Genomic DNA, 23,807 nt, shown 5'->3' with positions numbered 1-23,807 from the left:
TTGAACTAATTTATACTCCCACAAACAGTGTAAAAGCCTTCGTATTTCTCCACATTCTCTCTAGCATCTGTTATTTCCTGACTTTTTAGTGATCGCCATTCTAACTGTTGTGAGGTGGTATCTCATTGTGGTTTTGATTTGCATTTCTCTAATGACCAGTGGTGATGAGCTTTTTTTCATATGTTTGTTGACCACATTAATATCTTCTTTTGAGAAGTGTCTGTTCATATCCTTCACCCACTTTTTGATGGGGTTGTTTTTTCTTGTAAATTTGTTTGAGTTCCTTGTCGATTCTGGATATTAGCCCTTTGTGAGATGGATAGATTGCAAAAATTTTCTCACATTCTGTAGGTTGCCTGTTCACTCTGATGATAGTTTGTTTTGCTGTACAGAAGCTCTTTAGTTTAATTAGATCCCGTTTGTCAATTTTGGCTTTTGTTGCCGTTGGTTTTGGTGTTTTAGTCATGAAGTCTTTGCCCAGGCCTATGTCCTGAATGGTATTGCCTAGGTTTTCTTCTAGGGTTTTTATGGTTTTGGGTTTTACATTTAAGTCTTTAATCAATCTTGAGTTAATTTTTGTATAAGGTATAAGGAAGTGGTCCAGTTTCAGTTTTCTGCATATGGCTAGCTGGTTTACCCAACACCATTTATTAAATAGGGAAACCTTCCCCCATTGCTTGTTTTCATTGGGTTTGTCAAAGATCAGATGGTTGTAGGTGTGTGGCGTTATTTCTGAGGCCCCTGTTCTGTTCCCTTGGTCTATATATCTGTTTTGGCCCCAGTACCATGCTGTTTTGGTTACTGTAGCCTTGTAGTATAGTATGAAGTCAGGTAGCATGATGCCTCCAGCTTTGTAGGATTGTCTTGGCTATATGGGCTCTTTTTTTGTTCCATATGAAATTTAAAGTAGTATTTTTTTTCTAATTCTGTGAAGAAAGTCAGTGGTAGTTTGATGAGGATAGCACTGAATCTGTAAATTACTTCGGGCAGTATGGCTGTTTTCACAATATTGATTCTTCCTATCCATGAGCATGGAATGTTTTTCCATTTGTTTGTGTCCTCTCTGACTTCCTTGAGCAGTGGTTTGTGGTTCTCCTTGAAGAGGTCCTTCACATCCCTTGTAAGTTGTATTCCTGGCCTAGGTATTTTATTCCGTTTGTAGCATTTGTGAATGGGAATTCATGTGTCATTTGGCTCTCTGTTTGTCTGTTACTGGTGTATAGGAATGCTTGTGATTTTTGCACATTGATTTTGTATTCTGAGACTTTGCTGAAGTTGCTTATCACCTTAAGGAGACTTGGGACTGAGACAATGGGGTTTTTCTAAATATACAAACATGTCATGTGCAAACACAGATGATTTGACTTCCTCTCTTCCTGTATGAATAGCATTTATTCCTTTCTCTTGCCTGATTGCCCTGGCCAGAACTTCCAACACTGTGTTGAATAGGAGAGGTGAGAGAGGGCATCCTTGTCTTGTGCCGATTTTCAAAGGGAATGCTTCCAGCTCTTGCCCATTCAGTATGATATTGGCTGTGGGTTTGTCATGAATAGCTCTTATTATTTTGAGATACGTTCCTTCAATATGTAGTTTATTGAGAGTTTTTAGCATGAAGGGTGTTGAATTTTATTAAAAGCCGATTGTGCATTTATTGAGATAATCATGGGGTTTTTGTCATTGGTTCTATTTATGTGATGGGTTACATTTATTGATTTGTGTATGTTGAACCCCCATACCTTTATTTTTAAACAATTTTGTTGAACCATTTTGTTCTAGGTATGTCTTTGTATAGAGCATATATTAGGATCTTGCTTAGTGAACAAATAGTCTTTTTATTAGAATATGTAAGTTTAACTCTTTCATATTTCTTGATAAAAATGTTTAGCATCGAATGTGTCATATCTTATGATTATTATTTGTATTTTATTTGCTATGTTTCTGTGTGTGATGTGTTTTTCTGTTGTTTTGTTTTTTTTCTTTGACTTAAGATTTTTTTGACATTTAGGTAAGATTTTATGTGTTTGTTTTAGTGGTTGCCTTTGGTGTTACAACTTTTTAAATGTCTTCAAAAGTTTTCTTAAAAAAAACCATTTATTGCCTTGTAAGTTTTTCATTATATTTTTGTGAAATCCCTCCTATTTCTTATATAATAACCATTGAACTTGTTCTACTTTCCCTTTTTATTTTTCCCTTTTCCATCAAATTTTGTTTCATTTATGCTTTGTTAGAACATGCAACTTGTAACATATAGCACATAGCATATAATATATTTTTACTTGGTTTCTACCTTTGTTTTAGTCTTAAATGTATAATTAAATATATCAAATACTCATTATCAATTTTTTTTTGCCTGAGTTTCCCCCATTATCTGATGCAGTTTATCTTGAGGAAATGCTGTAGATTTCTCAAGAGGGACTGATGGGCATAGAATTCTCATGAACTCTCGTATGTTTAAAACTATTTTTCTGTAGTTTTCCTACTTGGAGGATAGTTTAGCTGAATATAAACCCCTTGATTTACATTTATTTCTTTGAGGTTTTTGAAAATGCTACTATGTTTTTACCTTGTTTTCTATGTCGTTTTTGAGAATTCTGATGCCAGTCTAATTTTCTTGTAGTTGTAAGTTGTTTGGCACACTCCCCGCCCCGCCCCCCCATCAACCCCTTCCCTCCTCCTCAAGACCCCTGGGCAGAAAAAGAACCCTTGTTGCATTTTAGTTTTTCTTGCTGCAGGCTCAGTGAGCTCTTTAAGTGTATAGATTGGGGTCCTCTTTTATTCCCAGAAAGTTTTTTGGATTATAATTTTAAATAATAGTTCTACTTAATTGTTTAATTTTCTGTGGAACTCCCATTATGTATAAAAAGACTCTCCTTTACCTGTGTTCTGTATCAGATACTTTCTCTCTGATAATTTTTCTTTCTTTCTTTCTTTATCTCATTTTCATTTTCTTGGTTGTTTTCCTGTTGTCTTCAATGCCCTTGTTATGCTTTTGTGTGAATCTGTTCTTCTTGGGCCCCAATGTAATTCTGTGTTTATTTGTGAAATGATTGTGCCTTTTTTCTTGTATTTCTTTCTTGAGTTCAGTCAGGTCTGTTTCAGGTCTTTCTGTTTTTGTCCACTTCTTTTCTTTGTTTTTGAGTTCCTAATCAAGAGTTTTGTTGGTTTTTTTTCTTCCATGTCCCCAAGTGCTTGCTTGAAGATATTTGATTCAGTTTAGGATATGTTACGGTTTTCTACCTCGCTTTTTTTTTTTTTTTTTTTTTTTGAGGGAAGTTTTTGTCAGATTAATTGTTGGAATTCTTGTAACCATTTATATGTGTATGTGTGTTTTTAAAAATAAATAAAGAATGTTTTTGTCTCTTTATATCTGTGGACAGGGTTGATGGTTTGAGGTTGGCCCCTTTCCTGCCTTTTAATTTCCTTTCCCCCCTAAACTATCAGCTTTCCAAGATCACCTCCCTGTATCCAGTGTACTTTAAAATCTGTAATCTAATCTTTATTATGCCTTTTTCCAGTATTTTCACTCATAGGATGCACTTTCTCTTTCTCATGATGGTTTTATGTCAGCGGTAGACCTAATCCTAGCTCCTGCCCTCTCTGTACCATTCAGTGTTCCCCAAACTGCCCTTGCCATTCACACAGGCTTGCAGCTGGAACAGGGAGGCAAGCTCATAAGGATTCTGTTTTGATTTTTCTTCTTACAGTTAATTTGAAGTTTGGATGTGTGGAAGACCTGAGGTTTGTGTAGTTTTATTTGTTCTCTTTGTTGTTCTGTATTGGTTTTTGAAGAATACAGTAACAGTTTTGGATTAACACAGCCTCATTGCCTAGACTACCCAAATCTCCTCTCTCCTCACTTCTGAGTCCGTATTAGATATGGCCCAGTCTATATAACTTTGTTTGTATAAAATGTACTTCCAATAGAATAAATTACAAAGCCTTGAGATGCATTTCATGCCTTAACTTGGTTTTCTTGATTCATTCAATACAAGCAGGCAGACAACTGGGAAGCATAATCACATGGAGGCTCCCAGCTTTCAAAAGTGTACTATAACCAGGCTTTTGTTTGTTTGTTTTTAGTATTCTATATAAAATAATAAGTAGTGATTATAGATTTTTCAACTTGGGAACCAACTAGTGGCAACACAACAGAAAGGAAGAAACTGGAACTGTGGAGCTAGATCACTGACTGGAAGTGAAGGCTGTGCATGTAGATTTGGACACCATTTACTTACTGATAGTTCAGTCCGTAAGAATGAATAAGCCAAAGGGAGATAAATGTACAGAAAGAACAAAAAATTCCTTTCTTCAGGAGGGAATTCATGTTGGAAAGCAGGAAGGAGCAGCCCACCAGGAACAGGAGGAAACCTTAGAGCATGCAGTAGTCACAGAAGCTGTGGAAGGAGGGGCTTTCAACCAGGTGTGAATGGCCAGTAATGTCAGATCCACCAGATGGTTAAGCAGGATAAAGAGAGAACTTGGAATCTTCTCTTACATATTGTCACTCATGGGTTCAAAAAGATTTCCACATATAGGATCTTGGAATTCGAACATCTTTCTGGGAAGAAAGCATAAACTGAGATGAGACATTAATCTTTGGGTGATCTCATATTTGGTATTCTTAACAGTTTTAATTGGGACATCTTAAATCCATTTGGTGCTTTGTTTCTGATTAAAGAGAAAAATCTAATGACTTCTGAGACTTTCTTCTCAGAATTGTCATTATGATCTTAATCGTACTGACTGACCACTCCCTGTTTTATGTATTTAAGTTCCCCTAAACACCCTGTGGGAAAATGCCTTACTTTTATAGATGTAAGTTTGTCTCAGGAATGTTCGTTAAGACTGGATGTGAACTGCATTTCTGAAAATCTTGGGAGTATCAAACCATGCTCAGAATCCTTACTTTTCTCTCCACTGTTAAGTGCTGAGTCTCTGAGCATGGACGGGGGAGGGGGAATAGGTATTTAGTGCCCCTGGTGAGGGAGGTGGCTTAGGTCATGGTCCTGAGACCAGATCAAAGGTGTTGTAGCTATGTTTGTAAGCACTTGGGAAAATTGAGATTTATGGTTCAATAATAGGATATCTTTAACGTAAGTTAAACATAAAGTTTAAAAGATATTTGAAAGCAATGATCCTGTATAACTTAGAGTCCAGGTTTCTTTTATTAATATGTAATATGGCAACTAGTGACATCTGTGCTCACAAGCTCACAGGGTGATTACAAGAATTGTATGAGAAGACATTCTTAAAAATACTGTGATAATTCTTAATTGCTTTTCCCTCTCTTCTTCTTCTTTTTTTTTTTTTTTTTTTTTTTTTTTTTGAGACAGTCTCGCTGTCACCCAGGCTGCAGTGTACTTGTGCGATCTTGGCTCATTGTAACCTCCACCTCCAAGGTTCAAGTGATTCTCCCACCTTAGCTTCCTGACTATCTAGGACTACAGGCACACACCACCACCCCCAGCTAATCTTTGTATGTTTAGTAGAGACGTGGTTTTACCATATTGGTCAGGCTGGTCTCGAACTGACCTCAAGCGATCTGCCCACCACAGCCTCCCAAAGTGCTGGGATTATAGGCGTGAGCCGCCACTCCTGGCCCTTTGCCTCTCTTCTAAAGCCATCTTCCCAACCCTATTCCCTGCACATTCAGCAAAAGATCTTACCTTTAAAATAATAATAATAATTGTGGGACTCAAGCACAAATTATCTTAATTTCTAAGCTAGGCCTGCGGATTTTCTCTAAATCTGTACCTCTTCATTCCTCCTGTTATTTAGAATCCTTAGGCATGCATGCTGTTGATCCCTCATACTTGTTTTCTTCAGGACTTTACGCCGTGAAGCGACCTCTTCTCCCCCCATATCTCTCTATATCTTTAGTGTCCAAATCTCTGGTGACTTTTTCCTCAGCCTGTAACATTTTCCTTCATCCTGCATTTGACTTTAACTCCTCTCTTACATCTCTCTTTTTTTCTTAGCCAAGCTTTTAGTGTCCCCATAAGCTTCCATTCACCAGGGCCATTTTAAGGTCTTCACTGTCCCAGGGTACTCTATGTTGGAGGTCTTACCCTGGATCACTTGAACCTATACAATGGATCCACATCACTGATTAAATAAGGTTAATTATTTTGAAAAGATTTGTGGCTTTTGCTTTTGAAGTGATTTGCATTGAGTAACTCACTTATGATTGATTATGATTTTTTGGCAATCATTACGCTTGCTAAGGAATTCATGTGAAGTAAAAAAAAAAAAAACAACCCTAACCTAGAAATTGTTTCCAAGTGGAATGAAATGTTTCTGAGTGCCAGGTTTATCAATTAGTAATGTTAATTTATTAATTTTAAATTTAATTTTTTTAAAAGTTTAATTTAAATGTTCAGCTCTCAGGCATTTTGTAGACCTTTGAAAGTTTATAGGCATAGGCACTTACAGTTCTTCCTAATGGCACAACTGGCTTCAGTCCCTACTTCTTTACTGAAATTGCTCTGGCAAAAACCACTGGCGACCTCTGTAAAACCAAATCTAGTCCACTTGTCAGCATTTGTCATGCTGAACCTTTTTCTGTTTTACACTGTCGATCATACCTTCCCTTCTGGAAACTCCTTATCCTAGGGATTCCATGTTCTTTTTTGTTTATTTGTTTTACTCTCCTCTGACCCTTCCTTCTTAGGGTTCATGATAGAATCTCCTTCCCTTCCCTTTAAACTTGGTCATCTCCCTTTGGTTTAGAACTTTTTTGTACATGCCCATTCTAAATGATAATTCTAGCCCCTTCTTCCAGGTCTGGCCTTTCTTGAGAGCCTTAGGCCTGCATATTCTGCCGTATCTGAACACAGGCACCTGAGTGTCCAAACAGGAATCTCACACTGAACTCCTTCTTTGCTTGTTTATCTGTGTTATTTATCTCAGTTAATGGGAACCTTATCCCTATTCAAACAAGCCAGAAACCTAGAATTCTCCTTTTTCTTGAAAAATTGGTGAACATTTTCCAACTATGAAGTGGAGCATTGCTTCACAGGCAGTATATAAAAGCAACATCATCTTTTTAGAATTATAATTTTAATTTTAACATATATTGTAGCTACTAAATTACTGTTTCAGCTCCATACTGAATGTAACTGGAGGCTAGTGATTGTGTATTCCAATATAAGATTATCGAAGACTTTCTTGTAACAAGAAAAATAAATAGAAAAGGAAGCCAAAATCATTTGAAAACCCTTCACTTTTGACTATATTACATGTATGTATATTTGTAATTTTCAACACATGTTAAGAATAAGACTTTAATCGTTCTAATGCCTATGTGAGTCTAGTCTCATTATTTGAATGTGGTGACCACTGATTGGAAAGGTCAGAAAAGGTGCGTTTTTGGTGGATTTTTACTCCACGTGATATGAGTTAAATTTATCCTCTGAAGAATTTTAAATCTGATTGGATTGATGATATTTTTAGTGTCAGAAAACCATTTTAACATGAAGAAAAAGATTTCAGATATAAGACCAGCAATAACCTGTTTAATTTTTAGCACTGATAACTATACAGATACTACCTTTAGATTCTCTGGATGGCTAATATTTGTAACACAAGCTTTTTATTTTATTTTATTTATTTATTTGCAGTTGCAAGATTTAATAGAGTGAAAACAGCTCCCATAAAATGGGAGGGGACCCAAAGCGGGTAGCTGTTGCTGGCTCGAATGCCTGGGTTTATATCCCAATCATTGTCCCTCCCCCTGTGCTCTCAAGTGATAGATGACTGGCTATTTCTTTACCTCCCGTTTTTACCTAGTTAGCATTTTAGTGAGCTCTTTTTACTACCTGATTGGTGGGGTGTGAGCTAAGTTGCAAGCCCCATGTTTAAAAGTGGATATGGTCACCTTCCCAGCTAGGCTTAGGGATTCTTAGTCGGCCTAGGAAATCCAGCTAGACCTGTCTCTCAGTCCCCCCTCTCAACAGGAAAACCCAAGTGCTGTTGGGGAGGTTGGCTGACGACTGCTCTAACTGCTTCCTGCTGAATTGGGGCATAGTAAGGGTCGTGCAGTTGAGATTTCCTTGGGAGGGGTGCCTTCGATGTCATTAACATTGGAGCATGGGCTAGCAGGCCGGTCCAAGGGTCCTCAGTAGATCTTAGTCATGGACTGCATCTGGGGCTCCGTTTGAAGAAACATTTGTAGTTTTACATCTTTGATTCTGGAAGAGACAAACCTAACAAGGAGGTTAAAGATACAGGGATTGAAATATATGGCCTGCAGTGCAGGGGATTATTTCTTTGGCACATTCACAGGCCCTGGCTATCTGCTTGATAGTTTTGAAAAGGCCTGGTCCAGTAAATAATGATTTGGCCATCTGATAGGTGCTATCAATACCCAAGTGAAAGGTCTGGTGAAGGGATTTAAGTAATTTCCATTGGTTAGCTGCAGGCAAAAGTATTTTCCCTTCTTGGGTGGCTAGCCACCCTGAGGGGAGGAAACTATGTCCTCGTGAGGTTCCCCTTTCTATTTCTCTTGCTGAGTACTGGGGCTTGGTTTCTCAGAGGGGATTACCCCATACTAGGGGTCCTTCTATAAGCATTTCTAGTGGAGGGTCCTGCCTTGCGGCTCTTTTGGCTTCAATAGCCGCTTGGCAGTTCCCTTCTATTTCCCTTTCTTTTCCTTTCTGATGACCCCAGCAGTGTAAGACTGCCACCTCTTTAGGTTTCTGTACAGCTAATAATAATCTCCTAATGGCTTACTGATGTTTGATAAGTGTTCCCTCGTAAGTTAGGAATTGCCTTTCTCTCCATATTGCTGTATGGGCATGGAGGACTAGGTAAGCCTACTTAGAGTCTGTATATATATATACCCTTTTTCCTTCTCCTAATTCTAGTGCCCGAGGGAGGGCTGATAGTTCTGCCAGCTGAACGCTAGTTCCTGGAGCGAGCGGGTTACTTTCAAGTATTCCATTATCACTGACCACTGCATACCCCGCTTTTCAAAGTCCTTTTTCTACAAAGGAACTTCCATCGTATACAAGTTGAGGTAGGCGTCAGTCAAGGGAACCTCTAGAAGGTCCCTTTGAGTGGCGTAGGTTTGATCAATCACCTGTTGACAGTTATATTCTATCTTTTCTTCATTGTCTGGAAGAAACGTGCCTGGGTTAAGAGTTGCTGAAGTATGCAGTCACAGCACTGGCCCTTCAATTAATAGAGCCTGATATTTAAGCAAACGGTTGTCTGACAGCCACAAGTCTCCTTTAGCAGTGAGTATGCCGTTTACATCATGAGATGTCCACACAGTAATATCTCTTCCCTGTATCATTTTAACTGCTTCAGATACTAAGACTGCTACTGCGCCACTACCCGTAAACAATGAGGCCAACCCTTTGCCACTACATCAGTTTCCTTACTCAAGTATGCCACGGGTTGCAAGCTGGTCCCTCGGACCCGTGTAAGGACTCCTAGAGCTATTCCTGTTTTTTTTCTGTGACGTATAAAGAATAGTCTTGCCCAGTTGGCAAGCTTAACACTGGGGCTTGGGTTAGGGCCTTCTTTAGGGTCTGGAAAGCTGCTTCTGCTTCAGAAGAGCTAATATACACAAATGCTGGCACATAGTAAGTACTATGTAAGTGTTTGCTACGTTTGTCATTATTAAGGCTAGAATGGGTGGTGACGGAAGGCTGTCTCATTGGGCTTGAGGCCATTTCAGCTTTAGTCTTCAAGGGTGAGGTAATAATTTTTATTTTACAGCAGCAAGAGCAAGCAGCCCCATCTAGCCTTTTGTTGTCCTCTGCTCCTTGGAGGTGAAAGAGAAGTACAAATTGGGCGTAGGAAGTTATCTAGAATCAGCTCTGTCCCTCCACATCCCTGTTCTTTGGAGATATTTAGGAACGTTCTATAGATTAGACATCTATTACGTAGTGGGGTGAGCATGTAGACCTTTGAGTGAGTCATACTTGAAGTGATAAGCTGACTCCTCTATTTACTAGCTGTGAAATATAGGAAATGAACTGTGATCTACCTTGCTGGGATGTTCAGAGGATTAAATGAAGTAGTATCTGTAAATACTCTGGCACATAGTAAGAGCTCAAAAAAATAGCAGATGTTTTAAATGAGAATACTAGTAGTAATAATGTTTCCCATTTTAAAATGTAAGTACTTTAGGGAGAGTTAAGATACTAATCATTCATATGTTACCTAGCATTACATTAATAACATAATTATATTGCTTACAGTCACTAAGGAGCTTTGTGAATAGGAATTTTCATTGCACTGTGAAGGTGAAGTAGGAGAGTGAACCTAGTGAATATGGTGCAGCGTGAACCAGGATAATGGTTACACCATACAAAGTTGAATATGTTTGGGCATTTGATTCAAATCTGTTCCCAGAGGGGCTAAGCGCAGTGACTTATGCCTGTATTCCCAGCACTTGGGGAGGCCAAGGTGGGAAAATTTCTTGAGCCCAGGAGTTTGAGACCAGCCTGGATGACATGATGAGACCCTACCTCTACAAAATTAAAACATTAGCCAGGTATGGTGGCACACACCTGTGATCTCAGCTACTTGGGATGCTGAGGCAGGAGGATCTCTTGAGCCCAGCAGATGGAAGCTGCAGCGAGCCATGTTTGCCATTGTACTCCTGCCTGGGCAACAGAGTGAGACCCTATCTTGAAAAAAACAAACAAAAACAAACAAACAAACAAAACCTGTTACCAGGTGACCACTTCTACTTCATTTCAACCTATTTAGAAATTTTCCCCTAAATTGTTATGTATTACCCACACACATTTGTTGAAAAAATTATTTCATAAGGAGGCAGCATGATGTAATAGAGAAAGAGATACAGCTTAAAATCCTGAATTTGCCATTACTAGCTATGTTATAATTTAATTATATATTACTTAATATATAATTAATGTAATTTGGTTATATTTGATCTCTTATAAAGTGACTTAACCTCCCTGAGCCTTTGTTTCCTCAGTCATAAGAGGTACTGTTATGATATTTAAATATCAATATATGCAAGGCTGTTCCCATAGTACCTGGCCCATATATGGCACTCAGAATTTTATTTTTTATTCCCATATATATTCTTCAGACTTTATTCTTGTTGTCATGTCACTGTAAATATGTTCTTATATTTCTGATCAAAATTGCTGAAAACCAGCAGAATGACAAAGACAAGTTATGATGTCTGCAGTTTATTTTTAAATGGTTCAGCAAAAATATTCCTTCATATGCATATGTGTAGAGAGAGAAAGAGAAAACAAATGTGGCAAAATTTTAACAGTGAGTAAACTAGGCAAAGGACCTACGGGTGTTCATTTTATTCTTTGAGGTTTACTGTGGGTTGGTAATTTTCAAAATAAAAACACTTGAGAAAAAAGCAAGCTGTATTTACTCATGCAAAATAAGAGCCTGAGATACCTTCTAGTTAATGTTATTATTTAATGATATCAGTTTAATTGTAGAATAAGATAACTAGCTTTATTATATTGTGTTGTGAGAAAATGATTTTTAATTGGATTGTCGTAAACTTAAAATCTTAAAGTAGAGGATGCAGAAATACCTTTTATCTTTGTCACAGCTACTCTCATGGGATTTGCCCTTATCTAGTAAGTGTCTTAACTTTGGTGTGGCTGATGGGCTTTTTTGATCCTTATGTTTATTAGCACAGAGATTTCCACAGGCAGATACTTCTCTTTCTTCCCCTTCCCCTTAAAAAAAGGTCAGCCAAAGTAAATAGATAGTATAGTTGAATATGTACTCTGCCTCACAAACCTTTCGTTTCAACTTTACCCAGTCCCCCTTACCAACAAAAAAAGGTCAGTCAGAGTAAACAGATAAGAAATGTGGCTGAATATGAGCTGCCATGCAGCTTCAGATGATCATTTTACCTCATCTTTTAAGATAGTTGTTTTTAATTCCTCTACTGTTGTTCATCAAACCACAAGAAATCATGTGGCTAATGATATGATGCTGATTGTTAACATTAGCAGGAACTACAGTTAAATTCTTAGGATGATCAGAGATTTTTAAAATGTTCTGTGCCTTCAGATATCTTGGCTAGAAATGTCTTTGTAACCCTATCGCCGTTTCTCACTTTGTGAGACAGGTTCACCACACCTCACCAATGACTTTAGAAAAGCATCTTAATAGTCGTCTTTGGTTTCCTTTTAAGAACGGGAATATTTGCATTCCCCGATGTGTGTAATCCTTGCAAGGATATTTTAGTACTGAATTTATTCTGTGTTAATAAAGCACATTGCCTGACAGGGTAGGACTTCTCTGTTTTATTGTTTTGTCCCTGACTCCTGGGATGTGGATATACTAAGTACATGTTTATACATGTAAGTGAATTTGAATTAAATGAAAAATTGTGATATCCTTTAGTCACTCTGACTGTAGAAGCTCAAACACTTGTGTTTTAATATGGTTTCCGCTTTAAATATTTCTGAAGCAGTCATTAATAAAACAATTTAAGGTGAAAAGTCCTGTTGGAATGCAAAATCTTTTCCAAGGAGAAAACTTGCTGTTCAATTGTAGTTAAGTCAGCACTAACTAACTAATAGAATGTTAGTATTTAGCACATTTGGAACCATCGTATTTCCTGATTGTTAACTAAAGTGACAGATAAACATTTTTATTTTTTTCTTCAAATCAATTGTAATATGCAATATACTGACAAATCTCTAAGCTTCCTATACCTTTGGGTTAAGATACATATTTGTATATATGAAGCAATAACTCCCAAGTTTGTTGATATGTTAGTTTTTTAATATGTCCCAAAAGAGTTTTTCCATTTGACTTATTTAAATTAGAAAATGCTTGTGTTAATTACTATCATACTGGAAAGATCTTTTCATGAAGTGAAGTATACTTTTGTAAGTTAAGTACCAGAAGAAAATGAAAATAATTTCCTATAAAATGAAACAACATACATTAATTGGAAAGAAACTTGTAAGACTTTTGATTTTAAATAGCTTGCTTTATAACTGCAGAGCATTTTCAGAATTATTTGTTACTAACATTTTTCTTTAAGAATCAAACCAGATCCATGTCTAATTCATAACCGAATGCAAGCACATGAATAAATAGATAAATCTAAAAGGAGCGAGGAATGTTAAGCCTTAGCTTAATGCAGTGTAAGTCACTGCTTTGAACTTTGAATTCTGCTGATTAGTTCCTACAGAAAATTTATGGACTTTGTCAGTTAATTTGCGTCATATTTTTAAAAAATCCTATTGTGGGGTTTCAGTAAGGCAACTGAGTAGATTTTGTTGCATGTATTTGTATTTTTAAATGTAGATATTGCTTTTTCTCATTTTTCAGAGTAGGAAGTCAAAAGATAATATCTGAAAATGACAAAATAAATGAGCTCCATGAGCATATTATTTAGAAATACAGAGTAAAATATCAGAAGAAGCAACTAAAAGAATTTAGAGTGATTGCCTCTGAGGTGAAAGATTGAGAAAGTACAGCAGGAAGCTGCTGTTTTCTGTTATAAACCTTGTAGAATTAGTTGACTCGAATCTGTGCAATTATAGTTTTTAAGAAAAGGATAATTGAGCAGAAAACCTGTCTTTCCCTCTCTCCGTTATTTGCACACATAGTAAGCCTATTTACTTAGACCAACTGGGTACTGCCAGTCAGCTGGTAGTAGTTTACACAGTTCCCAGAGAGCACAAGGATGAATAATGCACCCTTTGAGGCCTGTCCGGAAACCCTAGAGTGTGGCAACACTAAATATTCTAAAATGGAATTCTTAGAGATTGGACTTAATGGAACGAACCATATGGAGAATAAAAGACTGTAATTATTCATCTATTTTCATCCTAAATAAAATTCAGCAGAGTCCCTTATCTTTCTCGACTATATTATTTACAGTATGTGTGTCTGTGCACACATGTGTAAAACAGAAACCATCGTTAGATAGCTTAAATATAAACGGGGAAGTATTTCTCAGACGGTGGGGTCCCTCAGAGCCCAAAGGCAGGAGCACTGTGCGCAGTGCGGCCTGTGGAAGGCACTGAAACTGTACAGCTGACTTTGTCATTCCTCCTCGTCCTGCAGGCTGGTTTTTTTTTTCTTTTTTTTTTCCTCAAGCTTGCATGTCCATTTACAAGAAAAGGAACAGAGTTATTTGGTCTGCTCTGTCTCTGTTTTTTTCTCTCTTTGTCGGTGTCTGTCTTCTCCCCCTCCACACCCCCATCACTGTGTCCACCGTCTGCTGAGGAGAGAGTTGTTAAATAAAGGAGATCGTCGTAAGCAATGCGGACATTCCATTACATGACGGCCTGAGTGGGTTTATTCATAAATGCTTAGCTGCAGAGATGAGGACATTAAGTATTTCATGGTAATGTTGCTAATAAATGACCAAAGCATAGGCAGCTGCTGTAAGCTTAATGATTGTCAACATTTAGGTATGGGGTGAAGTTCTAAAGCAACGCTGTGTGGTCACATTATCCATCAGTGAAATGCTCTTTTGCTCTAGGTGGCCACATTTTGGTGCTGCCAGTTACTCTTCAGATGTACACAGACTATTCTTATTCCTAAGATAGTGATACTATTTCATGAGTAGAGTTCTTCCAGTTTTCTTTCTTTTTTAGTCAAGTATTTATTTGAAACTGTATTGCAAAAGTCATTTCATGATTCTTTGATTTGTACCAGTAAGCAATACACAAACCACAGAGGAGTTTTGGCTCTTTTCCTTTATCTCCTCTTACTGAGATGTGGCATTCTTCAGAAAGTCATCCTGCATCCCTGTGGATCTCTGCCATAAATACTCTCAGAGCAGGCCTTCCATCAGCCTGATCATTTTCATTAATTTGTCCAAGTACCCTAGGCTTTGTGGTATGTGGTTCCCAGGCTTAATGTTTATTGTGATGAAGTAAAGTCTGCTCCTCTAAAATATTGATCCGATTAGAGTTTTAGATGAAATATCGTGATGGACTCATTTTGAGAGGGAAGCTTAAGTCTGGAATTTTATCATATGTAGCCTTCAAAGTTTGTAAATGTGGGGTTTCTGGATATTAGTGATTCAGCATTCCGAGAGACAGCTTTGAAAATTGTTCAGTAATTTTTCGCAATTGATCATGTATTCTTCATTTAGCAGGTAGTTAAGTTTTTTTTCTGTTTTAAACTTTATTTTTGTTATTAGTTTAAGTTAGTACAAGTTCCAAAACCAAAAAACAATTTTTAATCAAATCATGCAAATAAATGAATGTTATCATTAATAATTTTTTTTTTTTTTTTTTTTTTTTTGAGACAGAGTCTCACTCTGTTGCCAGGCTGGAGTGCGGTGGCACAATCTCAGCTCACTGCGACCTCCGCCTCCCGGGTTCAAGTGATTCTCCTGCCTCGACCTCCCGAGTAGCTGGGACTACATGCGCCTGCCACCACCCCCAGCTAATTTTTGTATTTTTAGTAGAGACCTGGGTTTCACCATGCTGGCCAGGATGGTCTCGATCTCTTGACCTCGTGATCCACCCGCCTTGGCCTCTCAAAGTGCTGGGGTTATAGGCGTGAGCCACCGCGCCCGTCCCAATAAATATTTTTCAGTGATTGAATAGCTTAACTCTATAAAACTGTTTTGCTAGCCAACAACTTCTTTTTTTTTTTTTTTTTTTTTTTTGAGACAGAGTCTCACTCTGTTGCTAAGGCTCACTGCAGGTCACAGTTCTCTGCAGCCTCTACCTCCTGGGTTCAAACGATCCTCCTGCCTCAGCCTCCCAAGTAGCTGGGACTGTAGGCATCCACCACCATCCATGCCTGGCTAATTTTTGTATTTTTGGTAGACAGGGTTTTGTCATGTTGCTCAGGCTGGGCTTGAACTCCTGACCTCAAGTGATCCACCTGCCTTGCCCTCCCAAAGTATTGGGATTACAGGCATGAGCTACCATGCCCTACCACTTCTGTTGTTTAATCCCTTCCAAAAGTGATACAGATCATAAAGAAATAGGCCCGTGAGTCCATATGTTCTATAGTGGGTTCACTGCAAAAGAATGGAAATCTGAGTGGTTACAGAAAGAGAGGTGAGTGATACATAAGTTAGAAAGAGACAGCACAGTAGACTAGAGGATGCAGTACGTGCATGTAAAAAATATTAGAAGGGAGAAAATAAAATTTCTGAAGTCCTTGCCATGGTAGTTCAGATGTATTCTGGCTCATAATTTCCTTAGGGTTTTGATTCTAAGTGGCCGACTAATGGGCTCTTGGCATGCATGGGCTTTGGCTTATGAAATTCTTTCTGTTGTTTGAAGAGTTTGGGGGATACTTGACTTGGTCCAGGCCTATTTGAACTTTCAGGGTGTTAATCAAAACTGCCTGAAGAATTCCAGATCCTGCCCACCTATATTTAAAATTTTCTGGCATGACCTAGGCATAGAGAAAAAAATGTATGGTGCCATTTTTTTAGTAGAAAAAGTACTAGACATGATGTCAGGAGGGTCTGTGTTTTGGGGCTGCCATTTATTAGCTCTATAACCATGGATTGCTTAATTTCCTGGACCATATTGTCTTCACCTTTGAAATGAGAATAATTATACCCATTGTATATTTATTTGCTCATTCATTCATTCATGAGTGTCCATAAATTCTTTGGTTGACCGTGTGTCAGACATTTTTATACATGCAAGAGATACAAAGAAGAATAGGACACTGTCCCTGAATTCAAGGAGCTTATTGCCTATTAAAGGAGGAGAGATTTATATTAAGAAATAAATAAATGCATGGAAGTATTATGAGTATTATGAATGAAGCAAGAAACATGAGAATCTTTTTTTATGTCTTCTGTTCCATTAATCACCAGGTTGTATTAATTCTTCTGCCTAAATAAATCTCCAGTCCATCAGCTTTTCTTCATCATCACGGTCAGTACCTTAAGTCCAAGCTGCTATGATCTCTTTTTGGACCACTGATCTTCCCCTACCCACTCAAGCCCTCAAGTCCATTCTTCTCACTGTGGCCAGAGACACCTTTGAAGGCAAAGCTGACCATAGACAAGATGTTAACAGTAGGAGAACCTGGCTGTTGAGGTGTATGGGACCCCTCCTTTACTATCTTCACAAGTTATCTGTAAATTTAGAACTTTTCTAAATGAAAAATGTTTATTAAAATGCTTTAAAATAAACTGACCACACAAATTTAAGTTGCTGCTTAAAATCCTTCAGTGGTTTTTTTTTCTTTCTTTTCTGAAAGAGAAAATCCCAAATTCTTCGAATGACCTACAAGACCTGTTTGACCTGGCCCTGTTTATGTCCTGGAACATTCTTCCCTTTCCCTGTGCCAGCCTCATGGGCCTGCCTGGTCACACACTGTCAGGCTCCTTGCAGACAAGGGACAAGCTGCTCTTCTGTTCTCTCCCAGGCTAACTCCTCAACCTTCAGATTTGCAGTTCAGATGTCACTTCCTCAGGACATCCTCTTAAGTCATCCTGCATTGTCTTTTTGGGGCACTTGTCAGTTGTCATTACATTTGTGTTTTGGTGATTTTTAAAAACATGTCAGTTGATCTCACTGAACTATGAGCTGCACAGGAGGGCTCAGGCCATGTCTGTCTTGCATATGGTGCTTACCACCTACCTGGCACATGGAAGGACTAATAAATTGTTGAATGAATGAGTAACTAAATGAGGTGAAAGTAAGTGTAGTTACATTTTTGCTACTTGCTCTAGAGACTACTGTGCCCAAGTACTGCAAATGGAAGGGAGTATAATAGTGCAATTTGCTTAAAATTATAAAAACACAACAAAAATTAATGTACATGTAAGGCATTGAAAAATAGCCAGAACATTGTCCCTTTCTCATAGTAAGGAAAGACTTATAAGTAATTTGTGACTAACTCATAAGTTGAGTACAGAAAAGGAAAAGAAAGAACTTTAAAAAAATATTTTAAACCTTCTGCTGAATTCATCTGTTGGCTAAATTTCAAGTGTTAGTATAGAGATTTCAAATTACATTTGGTTAAAGTAGGAAGTAAGTAATTTCAGCTTAATCGTTGAAATGATTTTGACATTTTATTTAATACAGACTATGAGGAGCCATGCGTAGTGGTACCCACCTGTAGTCCCAGCTGTTTGGGAGGCTGGGGTAGGGAGATTGCTTGAGGCCAGGAGTTTGAGGCTGCCAGGGACCTATGATTTCACTGTCTCCAAAAAAAGTAATAATAGGTTGGGAGCGGTGGCTCACGCCTCTAATCCCAGCACTTTGGGAGGCCGAGGCGGGCAGGAGTTCGAGACCAGCCTGACCAACATAGTGAAACCCCGTCTCTACTAAAAATACAAAAATTAGCTGAGCGTAGTGGCATGTGCCTGTAATCTCACCTACTCAGGAGGCGAAGGCAGGAGAATCACTTGAACCCAGGAGGCGGAGGTTGCAGTGAGCTGAGATTGCGCCGCTGCACTCCAGCCTGGGGGCCAGAGCGAGACTCCATCTCAAAAAAAAAAAAAAGTAATAATAAAATGTTTAAAGAAGAGATGTAATATAGTGCTGTATACTTGCATTGTTCAAGAATTGTGGAACCAAAAAGCAAAAAATAACTCAACCAAGACATTATGACATAACGATTTAAATGAAAAATGTTCCTACAGTTCAGTAATATTTTTAATCATTGAAGACTTATTCAGTATATTTACTTCCCATGAGGGAGATTAAATAGTCAATGATTTCATCAGCAAAGAGACAAAAAGGCACCAAGTAGTATATGTGCTGGATCAAAACAAACATTTCACTTCAGAATAATGTGCCTTATTTGACCACTTAATGATATATTATAGTATGACTTCTCCCAGCAAAAAGGAGCCCATTTTACTTACGCGATATACGCATGAAGGCCCTTGGATATATAGCACTTATGGGGTGCTTGAATCCAGAAGAAGGTTGCAAGGAGAGACCATGCCCACTCCCTTAATTGCAAACTTGAGAAAACTTGGAGAAACACCCGCTTTCTTCCTGTTAGCTCCTCCTCCTTTCAACTCACTCTTTCCAGGTGAAACTTGAATAGAGATACATAGAAAAACTCTGGAAGTATACTCATGAAACTATTAACAGTGGTTGCTAATTAGAGAGTGAGAATGGGGAAAGAAATACATATATTTATTTTGTTATTAAAAAACCATTAGCAATTGAATAATAAATTATAGTGTATTTACATACCGTTTAGCATTTGGTTTTCTCAACTTAGTTTGTATAATTTACCGTATTTAACAATATTTTTGATATTTCACTACTGAAAATTATTGTTAAATTTTGCATATTAATATTGATTGAAAAAAATGTTCCTGACTCCTGATCCCCTTGCGGTGAAGAAATCTGAAGCTTAGATTGTCTCTGTTTAGCAAATCCTCTCAAGGCAAAAGCTGGCTTCCTTGTTCCATTTACTGCTCAGGGTTCCAGTCGTTCCTTGGTTTTTACTGTTTACTTTACTTGGTTTTTACACTATTAGTGTTCCTCACTAATGCTTTAATGAAGTTTTAATGGTGGTGGTTTGTTTTTATGTTTCCTCCAGGGTTTTTAGTTGTTTTTAAAATGTTGATCTAGAAACCAGGTCAGCCATTCTGTTGGAAATGAACCTCTCTTAGTTTTTGTACCATAATGTATACACTTGGTGTGTTACATAATTTCTACCAGAGCTGTGAAATGGTATAATGAAGTGTCTTTATGCCATTCAGTAGACTAACCCTCCCTTCACCAAAGAAGAGTTTCAGCATGTATTTTCTTTGATGAATTCTTTGCAAGATGCAGATAAATACTGGATCGTTTTTCCCAGGTTAAAATTATGTCCGTGATTCTGTGGTGTAGAACTCTGTGAGGCTTTGACTACCCATTAGCTGTATATTAGAGCAAATTCAGATGGACTTTTGAATAGAATCACAGTTCTCCTGAAAGTGTGACTTGCCTCATCACACTTTCAGACTGAAGTTGGATAGCTGCACCCAGGTGTCTTTGTGAGGCATCTTAATTTTCATAAGGCCCACCTTATCTTATCTCAGTGCAGCTTTGTCCTAAGCTGGCTCAAAACAACAGAAACTGCATTCCAGGAATTTATCAGGAGAGTATAAAATTCTCGTTGCTTTGTATTATCCTTATGTTCTAGAAGAAACCAATTTTTATGGTTTACATAAAGAATATTTAGTCTATCCATTCTGCCGAAATAAAATCTAAATTTCAAATGAAGTCAGAGAGTTAAATACCTGGATGACGTCAAATTGACTTTCCCTTAGACCCATTCTTTTAAACTGCCCTTTAGGGTGATGCCATTCACTCATAAGCAGCAGCTGGCAAAGCATCTGTATGTTTCCTCACAGATGCTGAGGATGTTCTTATTACATAAATGTTGGGTTTCTTGTCACTGAACTCCCAAGGGAGAATTTCCTTCTGAGCTTTCCAGGAACAATTTGGCTGTGGACACCAAGCATTTGGGTCTTGATTGTCTCCCTGTTTTCTTTGGCTGCTAGAAAGCTTAGCATCTTGAGGTCCTTCCCTGTCAAGGACATAGAACTTCATGGAATGTACCAATCTCATTGCAGATGCCATCTTACTTCCCTACCCTTAATTTTCCTTTAACTCATTTTTTGCCATATTAAATGCCTATTTTTAAATCATTTTGAGTATTTTTTGGAACATGGTAGCCACATGCAAAATCATTTGATTATTGTTTCAAATAATGCAAATCAGTGAATAACCATGTTTTAGAAATGAAATTATAAAATTATATGTTTACTTTTGCTTCTCTAAACATTATCGAGATCCAGAAAATTAGATTTTGATATAATTCACTGTCTCTAGAATTCAAAGAAACAAATATGCAAAGACAGTGGAGACCACTATTAGGATTTCTGAGAATGTGTACAGCTTGTTCCCTCATTTGGTTGAACAGACAAATTTTCAAAAGTAAAGTCACTCTCCCCAAATATTTTGTAGATTTCAGTAATCTGATAAATGAGCTATTTATTCATTGTTTCTTTGGTACCCACACAGTGGATTATCCATAGCAACAACCCTTTTCAAAGCTTAATAGGGCCAACTCTGTATTTATTAGGGAAATAATACCGCCAGGTTAAACAAACTATGGCTCTTGGTTCTGTGAATTTACTCTCTTTCAACGGGATCTGTTAAACCTTCAGTGTGCCATGTTGTAGATCATTAGAGAAGCTGAATTAGGATATGACTCTATGATCCTGAAAGTGCCATTTTTATAGTGTGTTTAGAGTCAAATAAAAAAGATGATGAGCAAATAAAACATTCGAAATAAAGTACTATGTTACGTATTGAAAACAGGGCCAAATTCTTGTCTGCACAGTACAAATGAGAGCTTGATTATGGTAAATATTACACTTTCAGTCTATGGAGGTTAAGTAGAATACATAATATTGGCTCAGGAAAATACATTTCTGTTTTTCTTGATTCTAGGAATTATATTGATGTGGAATCTGTAAGAAAGGCTATGCCTCAAAAAAGAAAAAAGATAATTTCAGAATTACAGAGATTTTCATAAGAGAACAGATTTTTTTCAAAGAATTCTAATTGCTATTGAAATTCAAATTAAGCCTAAGATCTTTCATGTCACTTGTTGAGAAATGAAGTCGTATTTAAAATCACAATTTGTTAGCGTTCATTTAATTCAGTATCCTTATTTTACAGCCATGAATGCTTTTAGAAATTGCTACAAAAGCATACTGACTATCATCTCATGCACTTGTGCAATATAAAAACATATTTTAAATTAAAACTTGTTAAGCTTCTGTCCTACCAGGTATACTAATGGGAGTAGAATAATCTTTTATAAGGGTAGATTGATGAATAATTAGGTTTTTTTTCTATATAATAGAATGGAGTGCATTTTTTTTTTTCTTATAGGATTTTTTATGTGGGGCTTAATAGTGGGGTTCTGTATTTATGAATTGGTTGAGCCTGTTTGGATAAAATCTTTGCTATGTCAAATATCTATTTTTTCTTAATATAAGTTTTTTGGTAGTTTTAGCATTTAAATTATTCCCTTTTGTTTATCTTCATAGATTCTGGAACTTTTCAAAGCCTGACTTTCTCCTTGAAACAGTGGAGCATCATACAGAGTTTACTTGTGGTTTAGACTTCAGTCTTCAGAGCCCCACTCAGGTAACAGATACAATCTCATGATATTCTCTTCTGCCCAAGTTCACAGCCAACTCTGTGTGGCATGCGTTGCTTTTATAAATAACGTTGTTGCCATTTTAGCTATATAAGTTTGTGTGTTTGAGCATTAAACTACTAGGGAATAAGAGGTATCAAGAAAGTTCCCATACCTTTCTCCTCTTGAAAGATTGATTTCTGTGAGAGAAAAAGGAACCTTCCCAGGAGGTATTATCCTAACATTTTGAAGACTTTCTCTACGCCTCTCCCAACAGAAAAGTGACAAGAGAAAGATGGAATACGGCAGGATTGTTGCCACAGGTTGGCAGGAGTCAGGAGCATGTGGTCCTGACTCAGCCGTCCCACTAGGCAGTTGAGACCATGGGCAGGCAGGTCACTACCCTCTCAGGACTGTCGCCCTTGTCTCCACACCACATGTCGAACGGGAGCCTTCAGATGGAGAACAAGTAGAGGAGAATGTCTACTATTTAAGTTAATAAACAATATATTTCTCCCTTTTTGTTCTCTTGAGGACTTGAGAGTAGACACTTTGCACTTTAAATATCCCTCAGGTTTTTTTTTTTTAAAAAAAGCTTTTTCATTTTAGAAATTGTAAAGTCAAGTCAGAAACACTACAGTATGTTGAGTGATAAGGCCCTTTAAATACAGACTATGTTAAAGAACCAGCATATCAGTGAAACACAACATTTGGAAATTCTAGAGCATGACTGTGGAATTGTGCTTTTATGATAACTTTCATAAGTTAAACAAAAAGAAAATCCCACTTCACATTAATGTGTTCTGAAATTTAAATAAATATATAAGTTTTTCTTTTTTGCGGGGGTGCGGTAGGCAGAGTTTCACACTGTCACCCAGGCTGGAGTGCAGTGGTGCAATCTTGGCTCACTGCAACCTCGACCTCCCAGCTTCAAACAATTATCCCACCTCAGCCTCCTGAGTTATCTGAAATTAAAGGCATGCACCACCACACCCAACTAATTTTTAACTCCAGCCCAGGCTGGAGCACAGTGGTACAATCTTGGCTCACTGCAACCTTCGCCTCCTGGGTTCAAGTGATTCTCCTGCCTCAGCCTCCCCAGTAGCTGGGATTACAGGCATATGTCACTGTACCCAGCTAACTTTTTATATTTTTAGTAGAGATGGGGTTTCGCCATGTTGACCATGGCCAGGCTGGTCTCAAACTGCTAACCTCAAGTGATCCACCTGCTTTGGCCTCCCAAAGTGCTAGGATTACAGGCATGAACCACTGTGCCTGGCCTAATCTTTGTATTTTTAGTAGAGATGGGGTTTCACCATGTTAGCCAGACTGGTCTCAAACTCCTGACCTCAAGTGATTCACCCTTCTCAGCCTCTCAAAGTGCTGGGATTACAGGCATGAGCTCTCGGCCTGTGAGTTTTTCATTTTAGGAATTAAAGATGTAATTCTGAGTTTAAAAGATTTTCATTCGGTATTAGAAAGTTCCCATTAACATTAGAAATAATCATTTAAAATGACTTAATGTCATATAAGAAGAGAAAAACCTGAAATAGTGATGAGTGAAATGGCATTATTTTCAGCATAAATATAATGTGTTTCAGATGAACTAGTCCTTTTCTGATACATTTTTTATGGATGGTTTTTAGTAAAATGATTGTACCTGTTTTCTGTTTTAGTCTTAAAAAGTTATAGTGTACATACTGAAACATGGCACCCCCAAACAAAGG

The 23,807-nt window shown here is 37.6% G+C and overlaps 1 protein-coding gene across 1 annotated transcript in view; it reads left to right on the top strand.

The window, feature by feature from the left end:
• Window positions 1-23,807, top strand: part of PEX7 (peroxisomal biogenesis factor 7) — a 92,728-nt gene that overhangs the window by 52,149 nt on the left and 16,772 nt on the right. Inside the window, exon 9 of the mRNA XM_050787969.1 lies at window positions 21,989-22,088. Coding sequence (XP_050643926.1) covers window positions 21,989-22,088 — 100 coding nt within the window. The remainder of the gene's footprint in view (window positions 1-21,988; window positions 22,089-23,807) is intronic.

This window comes from Macaca thibetana, chromosome 4 (genome assembly GCF_024542745.1).
Source record: "Macaca thibetana thibetana isolate TM-01 chromosome 4, ASM2454274v1, whole genome shotgun sequence".
Classification (NCBI taxonomy): Eukaryota; Metazoa; Chordata; class Mammalia; order Primates; family Cercopithecidae; genus Macaca; species Macaca thibetana.
Note: the sequence above shows the minus strand (reverse complement) of the source record. Positions and strands in the feature narration are given on the sequence as shown.